General features: G+C 41.6%; 1 protein-coding gene across 1 annotated transcript in view; it reads left to right on the top strand.

The window, feature by feature from the left end:
• Positions 1 to 13988, top strand: part of SH3RF1 (SH3 domain containing ring finger 1) — a 178297-nt gene extending 164309 nt beyond the window's left edge. Inside the window, exons 11-12 of the mRNA XM_011967797.1 lie at positions 2957 to 3315; positions 13520 to 13988. Coding sequence (XP_011823187.1) covers positions 2957 to 3315; positions 13520 to 13688 — 528 coding nt within the window. The 3' untranslated portion in view covers positions 13689 to 13988. The remainder of the gene's footprint in view (positions 1 to 2956; positions 3316 to 13519) is intronic.
• Positions 13989 to 15268: the final 1280 nt, after the last annotated feature.

Raw genomic sequence — 15268 nt, 5'->3', positions numbered from 1 at the left:
TGCCTGGGCCTCCCAAAATGCTGGGATTACAGGTGTAAGCCACTGTGCCCAGCCTCTAGTGATGATTTTCTTTGTTCAAATGATTTTTTCTTCCTCCTCCAAGGTGTTTTTTTTTTTTTTTTTTTTTTTTTTTTGTATTTTTTTTGTTGTTGTTTTGCTACAGGGTATCCCTCTATCACCCAGGCTGGAGTGCAGTGGCATGTCATAGCTCACTGCAACTTCCACCTCCAGGCTCGAGCAACCCTCCTTCCCACCCTAGGCTCCTGAGTAGGTGGGACCACAGGCATGCACCACCTCACCTGGCTTTTTTCTTTGTATTTTTGTAGAGGCAGGGTTTCCCTACATTGCCCAGGCTGATCTTGAACTCCTGGGCTCAAGTGAGCCTCCTGCTTCAGCCTCCCAAAGTGCTAGAATTACAGGTGTGAGCCACTATGCCCAACCTGAATGTAGTCTTTATTAATTCATTTAGTTTTCATTTCTGCTGTTGGTTTTTGAAAAAATAATGGTGCTCGTAGATGCTAAGTGTCTGAGTTTGCAAAATGATCTCTCTCAAGTGGAACATTATTCTGCTAACAGAAAAAGTCAGAATATGCCATTGAAAGCATGGTTCCTTGGAACTAGGACAGCGTCTTTTCTGTATTACCACCCCCACCCCTTACCCCTTGTGCCCTGCCATGATTCCTAATCCTCTGCCTTCTGCCCTGTGGGTAGTCAGCATCAGTTGATGATGATAAGACATCCCTTAGAAGTCATTAAAGCAAGCTGTATTTAATGTGTTTAATCATTTTAGATGAATTAAGTCATCTTTCTTCTTAGTCACTTCAGAGGCTGTTCCCTGAGTGCCATTGAGTTATCTGATATTTTACTGAGTGCTCAGAACTGAGCTTTTAAGAAATGGCTTTGGCTATGGCTTGCTGAGATTGTAATTTATCAATGGACTTGATGTTCTCACTGGACCTTTGTGGGTCCGTGGACTAGCGTGTGCTTTCTTACATCATGGCAAGAATAGCTGGAAGTCGCAGCTGACTGCTACCTTAGAAGTGGAAGCTACTGGACGTTATTCTTTTGCACGTCATACCTTGGACTTCCAGACCTCAGGCTCTCTACGACAAATAAGGAGCAGCATTGACAGGTGCTTAGTCAGACCACTTCATTGACCATAGGCTTTATTGAAAGGCTCATTGAAAGGCTTTATTGCCTCTGGATCTGGGGAATCCAACATATCCTTTATTTCCTTAGGCCTGGCGCTAGCTATATTTTTCCTCCCTTTCACTGGTCTCATCCTCTTCCAGTATTTTCTCAGCCTCTAAGCTTTAGTGGGTGTAGGGCCCTGCACTCAACACTGGGTGAGATACAGAGGTATATACAGCACTGTCACTGCACTTATGCAGGCAGTCCAAGTTTGTGAGGACATTCATTAGAATGCACATAGTAGCCCCACAGAAAATGTGGCATTGAATGAGTGAAGCGAAAGCGCATAAGATCAGCTGAGGACAGGCTATAAAGAGAAATGCAAAAGGATCATCCTCTACCCGGGAGAGTTGCAGGGTGGTGGGGATCAGCTGGCTCTGCTCATCTGTAGCCCAGGTCAAGCAAGTACAGAAATGACTTTAGCACCCATTCCCACCCTGTTTTCCCATTTCTAGCCCACAGGCTCACATGTCCTTGAGCAGCATTAGGTAACTGGGGACTATGGTGCACTGTTCCTGGGATTCTTCCTCATAGTCTGATAAATTATTGCTTTTGTCTCCTTTTTTCTGCCATACTGTCTGTAATGGAACAATGTTGTTAGGGATTTAGATTCATTTTCCCAAGGAGTTTTTACTGAGTCTAAGCTATTATTCCCAAGAAAAATTCCTCAGCAGGTCCCTTATAATTTCTATTTCCCTATTAGTGGGCCTTAATAATTCCAATTTGCCTACAGGGTTTTCTAAAGAAATAGTTAGCTATGAAGTGTTTCATGTTCAAGCAGTGCTTCCATTCAGAGGACTTAATGATGTAGTTGACATCTTAGTAAAACAATTTAAAAGGATCATGTTAAGCTTGACCATCAGAAAGAACATTCATGCTTAAGGTTTCAGAATGAAGGAGCACTCTCTTGACATCTGATTTTCCTAGCAGACCAAAGATAGAAAGTATCAAAAGAGACAAAAATTCAAGAGATGGCTTCTGTGGAATTGTGATGGTTGAAAAAACAAACAAACAAACAAAAAACACACTTATTTGTATATTTGCTTGTGAAAGGAGAAATCAACTTGCTTCTAAGTATACCGAAGCTTTCCTTAAAATGGATGTCTAATCAAGGAGGTACTTGCAAGGGAGATGTGGTTTGACTTCTGTTTTATTGGCTTGTTACATTTAATCGAGGTGGCGACATGTGAGAAGTGGTTTAACTCTTAACTCTGATCACTGCCTGTAAGCGATAAGGCTCACGTCCATGCCTGTGGAATAAAGTGCTGTCATGTTTACATTTAATTCTGCATGCAGTCAGCTGTCTTACAGCAATTAGAGATAGGATAGGCAGAAGTTCAGGAAATTCATAATCTGAAATTTCCATTTTATCCTAAAATATCTACTAGTGCTTTTACTAAACCTGGGATGTGAATTGGTGAGTTTTATTGTCTTACATCTTTTTTATCAGTTTGTCCTACTTCAACAGAATGTCCAAAACCAAACAAAAAATATATATATAGCAGAAAGGGAGAAGGAGGAGAAGTAAAAGGTCAGGTTAGCACCACACAAAAATTGGTGGCCAGATTATGAATAACCAATTATCAACAGAAATAATGTAAAAAGATCAAACCAAACATTGAAACCATAAGGCCCCATACACCTACTATGTACCTACAAAAATTAAAATTAAAAATTAAAAAGTAATAATGAACCATAGGGCCATTTTGATTACACCAGCAATAGTACTGTCATTCTCCAACTAAGGCTCATTTTTTTTTTTCAGAAAGAAAAAAAGGGTTTATTGAAGTTGCTTTCTGGCGCCTCCACTAAACGAAAGCCCCGCATGTCTCCTCCAGCATCGCCAACCCTAGAAGTGGAGCTGGGCAGTGCAGAGCTTCCTCTCCAGGGAGCAGTGGGGCCCGAACTGCCACCAGGAGGTGGCCACGGCAGGGCAGGCTCCTGCCCTGTGGACGGGGATGGACCGGTCACGACTGCAGCGGCAGGAGCAGCCCTGGCCCAGGATGCTTTTCACAGGAAGGCAAGTTCCCTGGATTCCGCCGTCCCCATTGCTCCACCTCCTCGCCAGGCCTGTTCCTCCCTGGGTCCTGTCTTGAATGAGTCTAGACCTGTTGTTTGTGAAAGGTGAGTTCAACTTTGTTCCAGGAAAAAACTAAAAAATGAACAACAGGCTTTAGGCTGGAACGTTTATTGTGATATTTAAGATGTTTTGCCATATCTTCCTAACTTTTGAAACTCAGCTTATGAAAATAAGCACTGAATTTTTTTTCCCACTTGACACAACATACTCTGTTTTCCTTTTTCCTTCCATGTTTCTTAATGGGTTGGTCCCCAGCCTTCCTTTTCCTTTATTTTCTCTACTCTACCATGCCAAAATTGTGTCCAGGTAAAAACTGTCAATCACTGGGAACTTGTTCATGGATTTACTTCTTTCTCGTTTCTATTCCATTGCCAGCAATCGCTCTTTTTTTTTTTAATCCTTTGCCCTTTTTATTAAAAGTTTACATTGTTTCCTGCTAGTTGTGAAGCAACTAGAGCAGGTGTGTCCAATCTTTTGGCCTCCCTGGGCCACACTGAAGGAAGAATTGTCTTGGGCCACATATAAAATATACTCATATGACTGGGCATGGTGGCTCACGCCTGTAATCCCAGCAACATGGTAAAACCCTGCGTCTACTAAGATACAAAGAAATAGTCAGGTGTGGTGGCAGGTCCCTGTAATCCCAGCTACTTGGGAGGCTGAGGCAGGAGAATCACTTGAACCCGGGAGGCAGAGGTTGCAGTGAATGGAGATCGTGCCACTGCACTCCAGCCTGGGTGACAGAGCAGGACTCCATCGCAAAAAAAATAAAAATAATAAATATATATATACACATATATTTATAGATACTGTTAAAAATAGTTTACATATATATATATATACACACTAACATTAATGATAGCTGATAAGCTAAAAAAAAATCGCAAAAAAACTTTCACAATATTTTAAGAAAGTTTATGAATTTGTGTTGCACTGCATGCCTACGGGTTGAACAATCTTGAATTAGAGAATTCTGTCAGCTAAGAGAACTCTCTTCTTTTTTTGAGACAGGGTCTTGCTCTGTTGCACAGGCTTCAGTGCAGTGGTGCAATCACAGCTCACTGTGGCCTCAACATCCTGGGCTCAAGTGATCCTCCCACCTCAGCTTCCTGAATGGCTGGGACCGCAAGCCTGTGCCACCATTCCCAGCAATTTTTTGTTTTGTATTTTTTTGTAAAGACGGGGTCTCCCATGTTGCCCAGGCTAGTCTTGAACTCCTGGACTCAAGCCATTTTCCTGCCCTGGCCTTCCAAAGTGCTGGGATTACAGGCATGAGCCACCATGCCTAGTGAAGAACTCTCTTCTTCTTCCTGAGCCAGAAGAGGATGGCTAAGTTCTCAGTCTCAGTTCTGACTCTCCTCCTGACCAAGTGACTTGATTCAGTTACACTCAGAGTAATAAGCCCTGTTTCAGTGATGCCAGCCTTGAATAATTATACAAAAGGGAGCAGTTCTGTTTGATACCCCACTGGGGTTCTAGGAATGTGTTAGGAAAGAAAATACATATTTAATGAGACAAATAGCTACTAGGATTATTTAAACTCAACAGTGAAGGACTATTCATTACATTGGAAAGCATCATGAAGTATACTCAAAATAGTGGACTCTTTTTATATCACATATAAATATATAGTATTTGTCTTAAGTATTATCTGCTTTGTGGAGGTATTGCCTTTATGGTAGCATTTTCTGTGTTGCTGACTTGAAATCTTACTATAAAGTGTTATGTTTTTCAATGCCTTAAATTCACCTTACCTCTGTATTTCAGATGAAGCCATAGGTATATTTGTATCCACCAAAACCTGAGGACTGCATTCATATTTTTGGCACACTTTTTTACTTAAAAATAAACTAGGAAAAATGGAAAAGAGTAAATTTCAAACCTATGTAGATTAAGTACAAAGCTTACAATTTATGATTTTTTTTTTTTTTGCAAGGAGAGTCTCACTCTGTTGCCCAGGCTGGAGTGTAGTGGTGCAATCTCGGCTCACTGCAACCGCCACTTCCCGGGTTCAAGTGATTCTCCTGCCTCTGCCTACCAAGTAGCTGTGATTGCAGGCGCACACTGTGCCTGGCTAATTTTTTGTGTTTTTAGTAGAGACGGGGTTTTGCCATGTTGGCCAGGCTGGTCTCGAACTCCTGAGCTCAGGCAATCCACCTGCCTTGGCCTCTCAAAGTGCTGGCATTACAGGTGTGAGCCACCAAGCCCAGCCACAATTTATGATATTTATTTTTATAGTGCTGTACAATAATTTTCTATAGTTCTAATCCACATAAAACCAGTTTTAAAATGAGCCATTACCCTAAAACAGTGTTCTCTCCCTACAAATGAAATCATTTTATCTTTCCTCTCATCTGTTGTGCTCTTGGTAAAGCTTTGAAATTTTGTCCAGAATTCCCTGAATCTTTTATTCTGAGAGTCAGCCTTTTTCCTGCTGTATTGGTCTGCTTTCCAGGGATAGCACCTTCTGTCCCTGGAGTTGGTCCAGTTACTTGTTTGCTTTCTCTTGGTCACAAAGCCTCCCTCCCTCCCTCCAGGCACTGATCTGCAGTTTTTCCTTCAAGCCTTGAGGGCGTCTCTCCTGTGTTCCCTCTCATTTGTGGTATTTGTGTGACTCTTTTGAGTGATGGTTCACTTTGCCCAGACTCTCCCTAGGCGCTGGCATGGGCACTGCAGCCTCCCTCCCCCTAATGCGTTCCTTTTCAGTTGCCAGATGTCCTCAGTCTCTGTGGCTTCTGCATTCCAGTCCCTTCCTCTTAGAGGAGCTCCTTTCTAACAGCAGGCTCCTGCTGTTCAGTTCATCTGAAAAGAAGGAATTGCTAGTGCATACAGGTGATGGCGTTTCAGGGGGTGGGGGATGTACATCAGATAGGAAACATAGAGAATTTAATGACAGGACAGATGGGCCCGGGCATGCTGGAATTCTTTGACAGGTTTTTTTGTATAACCATTTGAATTTTTACAAGTGGGAAAGGGGTCTTTGGAGAAGATTTCTACTCAAGTTTGTATTTTTATAATCTGTATGTTCGATGCAATATTAAATATAATAGCCAATCTGACCAACTTTCCATAGCCCTTGCTTTCATACAGTGATGGTAATAGTAGTTATTTACCTTGGATTCTTAGATCTGTCTCACAGTAAAAATAGCTGGAAAAATGTGTGGAAATGTATAGGAGAATGTTATATTATTCACTGTGAATGAAATTTTTTGATTAATTAAAAGCCACCAAGTATAGAATTTAGGGATTGTTTTCATATTTTAACACAATAAATTTCATTTTTATTTTAAATTATTTATTTCAACACAATAAAAAGTGCTCAGTGGTGAAAATGAAGGAAAGATTAACTTTTATATCAGTATGATTGAGAAAACATTTCAGGATCTAGGAATAATCCTTGATTTACAATACAAGCATCAACAACTCTTGCCCTGGCAAAATGCAGAAGGAGCCCAGGGTTCTTTTGGTAGAAATTCTACCGACTGATAGAATTTCATAGAAGTATTTTTCAATTTATTTTATTGCGATACTATGAGATAGAATTCATCTACAGATTATAGTGAGAACAAGCATAAAATTTCCTCTCAGACCATGACCCTATCTCATATATCTAAAGTAAAAGAACGTGCCAGGCACGGTGGCTCACGCCTATAATCCCAGCACTTTGGGAGGCCGAGGTGGGTGGATCACGAGGTCAGGAGTTAAAGACCAGCCTGGCCAAGATGGTGAAACCCTTTCTCTACTAAAAATGCACAAAAAAATAGCCAGGTGTGGTGGCAGTCACCTGTAATCCCAGCTACTCGGGAGGCTGAGGCAGAGAAATGCTTGAACCCAGGAGGCAGAGGTTGCAGTGAGCCACAATCGCACCACTGCACTCCATCTAGCCTGGGTGACAGAGCGAGACTCCATCTCAAAAAAAAAGAATGTGACTGGGGCAGCCGGTGCTGTCAATGGAAAGAGGCAACCACGTGATATAAAGACTTAAGCAATCTCATAATAAGAAAGGATGAACCTTGAAGTGTGTTGACAGGTCTTGGTGTCAGCAGAAAGAATTCTCTGAGGAACAAAAGGATTCTTCTGTGTTTGTTAGAGAGACTGAAGAAAACAAGCAAGAAATAGCGCTATATGCTGGAGGCAGAAAATGTATAATTGATGACAGCAGAAATAATAGAACAAATATTTTAGGCTCTATTTCAGAAGGATTGAGAAAAAATAATTAGGAAATTGCAAAGAGAAGGTGGAAAGAAAATATTTCAGAAGGGATGGCAAATAAAAGAAAGTATGTGACAGGTTTACTTTTCTTCCAAAGAAAAATAATAAATATATATATAAAGAGTTCAGGGAGACACAGCAAGTCACCTTTATCTGTGTGTATTTTTAAATTTAGGAATTAAACTGAGAACCACATACCTATAAGCTTATCTCCTAAATTGGAAAAAAAAAAAAAAACCTATGTATGATCTTTGATCAGGGATTAAGCTAGAACACTTGGAAACATACAAATTGGATAGAGATAGATTTACAGAAAGGCAGCTGGGCTTAACCAGCATGATTAATTTCTTTGAATCACTGACAATGAACCCACTGGGTGAAGCAATGGACGTAATTTACTTGGTCTTGGAGCAAGCTACAAAGGGAACTAGTATGGTTTTGCCAGTGAAATACTTAATTGAATATTAGATTGCTGTGGCAACTGACAGAAAGCAGTAAGTGGTTACTCACCCAGGTCAGAGTGATGGACTGAGTGCCTCCCAGAGCAACATGGAAGCCAATTTGGGCTATACCAGGGGCGATTAGAAATGAAAATGTATGAACTACAGAGAACACCAGAGAGGCCAGAAAAATAAAGGAAGCAGGAAATGTGTACTAATAAAAGACTGCAAATGCCCATTCAGATGGAAGCTAAAATACCATAGCACTGGAAGTGTGTGGAGTTTCTTTATATTGCCAGACTCTGTTTCTTGAATTCTACCTTGCCAGTTATCACCAAAAGTTAAGGTCACACAGGCACCAAGAGGCAGAGGTCATTCAGGACCAGTCTGTGAGCCACTCTGGTCACCCCGTAATGCCTCCACAGTGCTTTGTTCAAAGGGAACAGGGTGCTTTCCAACCAAGGTACCAGTCAGCTTTATACATTTTTCCGTTTTTTCTTTTCTTTTTTTTTTTTCCTTTTTTTTAAACAAAAAATTTTGTTCATTCATATATCTTATTTATTTAATTGTAAAGTATACATGAAAATTTACTATTTTTTCAAGTGTACAATTCAGTGGCATTAAGTACATTCATGTCATACAACCATTCACTGCTATCCATTTCTAGAACTTTTTCTCATCCTCAACTGAATCTGTACTCATTAAGCACTAAATCTTCATTCCCCCTCCTCCAGGCCCTGCAACCACCCTTCTACTTGCTGTCCTCATAAGTGACTTCTGGGCACCTCAAAAGTGGAATCATAAGATAGTCGTCCTTCTGTGTGAATGCAGCTTATTTCACTTAGCATAACGTTTGCAAGGTTCATCCCTGTTGTAGCACGTGTCAGAATTTCATTCCTTTTTAAGGAGCTTTGTATATTTTAAGAAATAGTTTTTCTATACTATTAGGCCTTTTCTTTTTGCCACTTGACATGCTTATTAAGAATTAAACGTACTATGCTAAGTACTATGAGGCATATAAAGTGAATTTAGCATCATCTCACCCTTCAAGCAGCTTATGGTTTGGTAGAATAAACGAGACAGGGACACAGATGGTAATAATACAATGTAGACTGTGCTAAGTGCCGTGAGACATATACATGGAGGCCTCTGGGATTTAGTCAGGCATGAAATTGCCTCCAGCCATGGGGCTGGAGATTTCACAGGGGAGAACTGGAGCCAGGCTTTGAGAGAATGATAGAGTATGGATGGGAGAGATAATGTCAAAGGAAATTCCCACTGGAAGGAACTGCATGAGCCAAGGTATGGCATGGGGGAAGTAAAGGCCCTGTATAGGGGACATGTTCAGGCTTAGCGGAGTGTTTGGGACTTTGGTGGTGATAATAATAGCTACAGCTGTGTAAAAAGAGATTAAGGCCTGATCACCAAGGGCTTCACATACCAGGCTGAGGATTAACCTTGCTCACAGGCGTTGTAAAGCTGTTAATGATTTTTTGGCAGTGGGTAGCTGCAAATAGAGTTGCCACTTAAGAATATTAGTATGTGAGCGCTGCATAGACTGGGTTGGGGACAGGAAGAGACTTTGAAGCAAGAAAGACAGGTAGATATTTGACCAGGTGGATGCCGGGCACAGTGGCTTACACCTGTAATCCCAGCATTTTGGGAGGCCAAGCAGGTGGATCACCAGGTCAGGAGTTAGAGACCAGCCTGGCCAATATGTTGAAACCTTGCCTCTATTAAAAATACAAAAATTAGTCGGGCGTGGTGGCACACGCCTGTAATTCCAGCTACTCAGGAGGCTGAGGCAGGAAAATCGCTTGAACCCAGGAGGCAGAGGTTGCAGTGAGCCGAGATCATGCCATTGCACTCCAGCCTGGACAACAAGAGCAAAACTCAATCTTAAAAATAAACAAAAATTTTTTTTAAAAAAAGATATTTGACCAGGTGGAAGGTAATGAGGTCATCAACCAGGATAGTGACAGTGACAATGAAGATGAGTGGATGGGGTGCAGATTTTGAAGGTAGATCAGCAGGTCCCATATAGGTCATAGGAGAGGAGAGTATTAATTGACTCCTGAGGTTCAGAACTTCCCCAAACGCCTGTTCATATAGAGAAGAGCATAATCCAAGTGAGGCAGAAGGTGGAGCAGCAGATGTAAAGGGCCTCTGCAGCTGTGTGTCACATCTGTTGGTTGGTCTGTAAATGTTCTACTTGGCAAAGCCTTTCAATGCCTGGAATAGTTGGCCAGTTATGCCCAGTATTTGGCCTTACAAATCTGTATTAGAAAACTGCACACCACCTCACAAGGCTCAAGATCAGGACCTGAGCTGGAAGATTTCTAAGTAGAGTCTATTACTCCTGCACCTGGTAGTCTTCATACGATCAAGACTGTGTCACAGTTTCCATTATGCACATAGTTTCTCATTCCACCCGCCCCCACCGAGGTTTATAAAACTTAGCAATGAAAATTTGCTCCTGCTGGGAACTTGGCAGGAAGAGTATGTTCTTAGCCCAGCAGCAGTTTTAGTTCAAAATTTTTTTTTACAAAATTGGTTTAGTGCATTTTATAAAATGCATATATTAATCTAATTCACTTCAAGTTTTTCAATAACCATTTTTATTCCATTTCACCTTTAAGGCAGCTCACAGAGAACAAGTAGGGAATATATCTCATGAGAAATCTACTCTGAGTATGTTTTGAGGCACTTGCACATTTTTTCCCAGAATTATAAAACTTTGCCTTAAATTTTTAACTTACGCCACATGGCATCTACATCATTGCTTTTTCCATGGATTTTTAGCATGTTGACATTAGACTTGAGAAATGTCATCTGGATCCTTCTTTCAGATAAATTCGTGATGCAATTATTTGTCTTGCTTATAAAGGTGTCAGAGGGCCAGGTGTAGCTGCTGATGTCTGTAATCCCAGCAATTTATGGGGCTGAGGCTGGAAGATTGCTTGAGCCCAGGAGTTCAAGACTAGCCTGGGCCATATAGTGAGATGCCATCTCTATGAAAAGTAAAAAGATTAGCCAGGTTTGGTGGCACACACCTGTAGTCCCAGCTGGAAGGCTGATGTAGGAAGATCAGTTAAGCCTGGGAGGTCAAGGCTATAGTGAGCTGTGATTGCATCACTGCACACCAGCCTGGGCAACAAAGCAAGGCTGTCTCAAAATAAAATAAAGATATCAAAGAAGGGATTCGAAAACCCTAACTGTGTCGATCTAAAGTTTGTCAGATTTCATTTTCAGGAAATGCTTTAGGTTGTGGCCTGAGTTCGTTTCCTTGTTAGAGATGTCCAGCCACTGACTGGCCCATCCTTCAGCTCCTTGAGGGGCCAGGCCTCTGCCTACTCTTGTCTAAGCCATATGATCATCATGGGAGCTAATATTTTAGGGTAGAACTCTTGGTCAGACACCGTACAAAGAGCATCATACTTGTTTAACTCATTACAGTCCTATTCTACAGATGAGGAAACAGACTGAGGGCTGAGATAACTGGCCCAAAGTTAAGTTGCTGTAACTGACCTTAAAGGCTGTGTCAATCCTTAGGCCAGTGTTTCTCCCACAGTGCCATGCTTCCTTCCTCATTCCATGCTTGATCAAACCCCAGCCTTGTGGTCTATGAATATTCATGTTTGAATGAGCTGAACCTTTCTCAGATATAAGCCAACTTCCGTACTGTGCTTTTGCTTCATATCTTGGATAGTAATTTGGTCCCTGTGCCAAAGGAGCTCAGGTTGTTCAAGCAGCCACTTACCCTTTGCAGAGATGTGTTTTTTTAGTTATAGTCTGGGAGTCTTGCTGTGGTCTTTCTTAAATGGATTTTGGTTTTTATGGAATGGGAATTGGTGAAAGGAGCAGGCTGTAATGGGTTTCAGAAGTTTGGGGACAGTTGTGTAGAATTTGTTCTGCCTATCATTTTGAAGCCATAACATTCTTCACTTTCAGTCAGCAGTGGGTCTCATGAGGTTATAAACTCATTTTCTGACTTTGAGAACCAAATGAAAGTAGAAACCCAAAATCAACTTTATGACTGACTACTCATTACTTAGCATCAAACAATGAAAGATGCATTTATTAGTTATCTGTTGCCATGTAACCAGTTACCCCCAAAACTCAGTGGCTTAAAACAATAATAAGCATGTATTATTTCACAGTTTCTGTGGGTCACATAATTATGGAACAGCTTATCTGGCTGGTTCTGGCTTAGAGTATTTCTTGAGATTGTAGTCAAGACATCAGCCTGAGCTGATGCTGACTGGGGCTGGAGGATCCACTTCTAAGGTGGCTTATTCACATCACTTTTTCTGGTTAGTTTAGACTTTTGGAAAGAGGCCTCAGTGCCTTACCATGTGGTTCCTCTCCATAGAGATGCTGAGTGTCCTCACAACATGGCAGCCAGCTTTCCTGAGTGACTGATCCAAGAGAAAGCAAAGTGGAAGCCACAATGCTTTTTATGATCTAGCCTCAGAAATCACCCACTGTCATTTCCATAACATTTCATTGGTCACACAGGTCATCCCTGTGCATCATAGGAGGAGACTACACAAGAGTGTGAATACCAGGAAGCAAAGATCACTAGGGCCATCTTGGAGGTTGGCTACCATACACCACCATTCTTTTCCCCCTTTTGTTGAGAAGAGGAGTAGGAGAGAAATAATACAAATAATGCTGGAAAAATAGAGAAGGATAAAAGGATATGGAATGTAAAACACATCACCTCCCTCTGGCTTCCGACAAGCTGTAATTCTGCTAAGGAAAGCTAAGGAGCGTGGAGGCAGGGGCATAGATAATATTAAACCAACTAGGCTTCTGCCATTTTTAAGCAATAATGACACCTTTCCCACTAACTCCAAATTCTGAACTGAGGAGGGACAGACTCAAATGTCAGAATAATGGAGAAGAGAATGTCAACCTCATTACTGGTAATGTGGGATTGAATCTGTGGCCACAGCCCTCCCCTCCACATATGGACCTTGGGACTGCTTTCCCAAGGGATAATCTGGGTGTGTGGGGCAGATTACCTTCCTGCCTCGCCCATGTCAAACCCCAGTGTAAGGGACACAGGGACACAGAGACAGACTTCCAGACTCAGCTTCCTGACCTCTGTGTGCTTACAACAGAGAGATGGAGCAGAGCCTCCTCAGCCTGTGGGCAGGCGGTTCAGAGAGGACTGAACCCCCCGCTCAGCTACTTCTTTCAGTCTCACCAATCAAATAAATTCACTCCTGTTTCCTTGGAGAAGAGGGAGGGACAGAAATGATACCCCTCCCAGGAAATGAAACGAAACTCTTCTTTATGGCCAAGGTACAAACACTGGGAGGGAGCAAGGATGGCTGTCCTTGTTAAGGTCACTCAGATGAACCAGACTGGGCCATCAGTAGTGGGTTGACACACATATCCAAATCCGATCTTCGTTAGTACCAAGTCTATACTAAGCAGAAAATAGCAGCATTTTGAGTTGTTTTACAATCATGAACAAATTAATGTTATTTCCTGTTTATGTTGAGGTTCGTGCAGACTAACAGTAAGTACACCATTTTTTAAAATCACTGCTTTGATTTGCCTTAACCAAAATCTCTTTCTTTCCTAGGCACAGGGTGGTGGTTTCCTATCCTCCTCAGAGTGAGGCAGAACTTGAACTTAAAGAAGGAGATATCGTGTTTGTTCACAAAAAACGAGAGGACGGCTGGTTCAAAGGCACATTACAACGTAATGGGAAAACTGGCCTTTTCCCAGGAAGCTTTGTGGAAAACATATGAGGAAACTGACACTGAGGAGGCTTCAGATCACTTCACACAACAAAATAGCACAAAGCAGTTTAACAGAAGGAGCACATTTGTGGACTTCCAGATGGTCAGGAGATGGGCAAAGGACTGCTATGTCACTCCGATGCCCCAGCACAGTTACCCCAGCGAGCAGAGTGAAGAAGATGTTTGTGTGGGTTTTATTAGTCTGGCATCGGATGTGTAAGGTGTGCCTTGTACTGTCTGATTTACTACACAGAGAAACCTTTTTTTTTTTTTTTAAGATATATAGCTAAAATGGACAATTGTTTACAAGGCTTAACTAATTTATTTGCTTTTTTAAACTTGAACTTTTCGTATAATAGATACGTTCTTTGGATTATGATTTTAAGAAATTATTAATTTATGAAATGATAGCTAAGGAGAAGCTGGATTATCTCCTGTTGAGAGCAAGAGATTTGTTTTGACATAGAATGAATGCATTTTCCCCTCTCCTCCTCCCTGCTACCATTATATTTTGGGGTTACGTTTTGCTTCTTTAAGATAGAAATCCCAGTTCTCTAATTTGGTTTTCTTTTTTGGGAAACCAAATATACAAATGAATCCGTATCGATTAGGGCCGGGGGTAGAGAGACAGAAACTTGAGAGCAGAGAAGTTAGTGATTCCCTCTCTTTCTAGTTTGGTAGGAATCACCCTGAAGACCTAGTCCTCAATTTAATTGTGTGGGTTTTTAATTTTCCTAGAATGAAATGACTGAAACAATGAGGAAGAATACAGCACAACACTTGAACAAAATGTATTCAGAAATATATTTAGTTTTATAGCAGAAGCAGCCCAATTGTTTGGTGGAAAGTAGGGGAAATTGAAGTTGTACTCACTGTCTGAGAATGGCTATGTCACTGTCACTGTCTGAGAATGGCTATGAAGCGTCATTTCCCATTTTATCCCAACGGACCTGCATGCCCAGGACACAAGTAAAACATTTGTGAGATAGTGGTGGTAAGTGATGCACTCGTGTTAAGTCAAAGGCTATAAGAAACACTGTGAAAAGTTCATATTCATCCATTGTGATTCTTTCCCCACGTCTTGCATGTGTTACTGGATTCCCACAGTAATATAGACTGTGCATGGTGTGTATATTTCATTGCGATTTCCTGTTAAGGTGAGTTTGTACGCAGAATTGACCAATTCAGGAGGTGTAAAAATAAACAGTGTTCTCTTCTCTACCCCAAAGCCACTACTGACCAAGGTCTCTTCAGTGCACTCGTTCCGTCTCTGGCTAAGGCATGCATTAGCCACTACACGAGTCATTAGTGGAAATGGTCTTTTATGTCCTCCCAGCAGACAGACATCAAGGATGAGTTAACCGGGAGAACTACTCCTGTGACTGTGGAGCTCTGGAAGGCTTGGTGGGAGTGAATTTGCCCACACCTTACAACTGTGGTGGGATCCAGACGAGCCTGTCTTTTTATATCCATTCTTTGATGTCATTGGCCTCTCCCACCGATTTCATTACGGTGCCACACAGTCATGGATCTGGGTAGTCCGGAAAACAAAAGGAGGGGAGACAGCCTGGTAATGAATAAGATCCTTA

This window comes from Mandrillus leucophaeus, unplaced genomic scaffold (assembly GCF_000951045.1).
Source record: "Mandrillus leucophaeus isolate KB7577 unplaced genomic scaffold, Mleu.le_1.0 Scaffold81, whole genome shotgun sequence".
Classification (NCBI taxonomy): domain Eukaryota; kingdom Metazoa; phylum Chordata; class Mammalia; order Primates; family Cercopithecidae; genus Mandrillus; species Mandrillus leucophaeus.
This window is presented reverse-complemented; position numbering and strand designations above follow the sequence as displayed.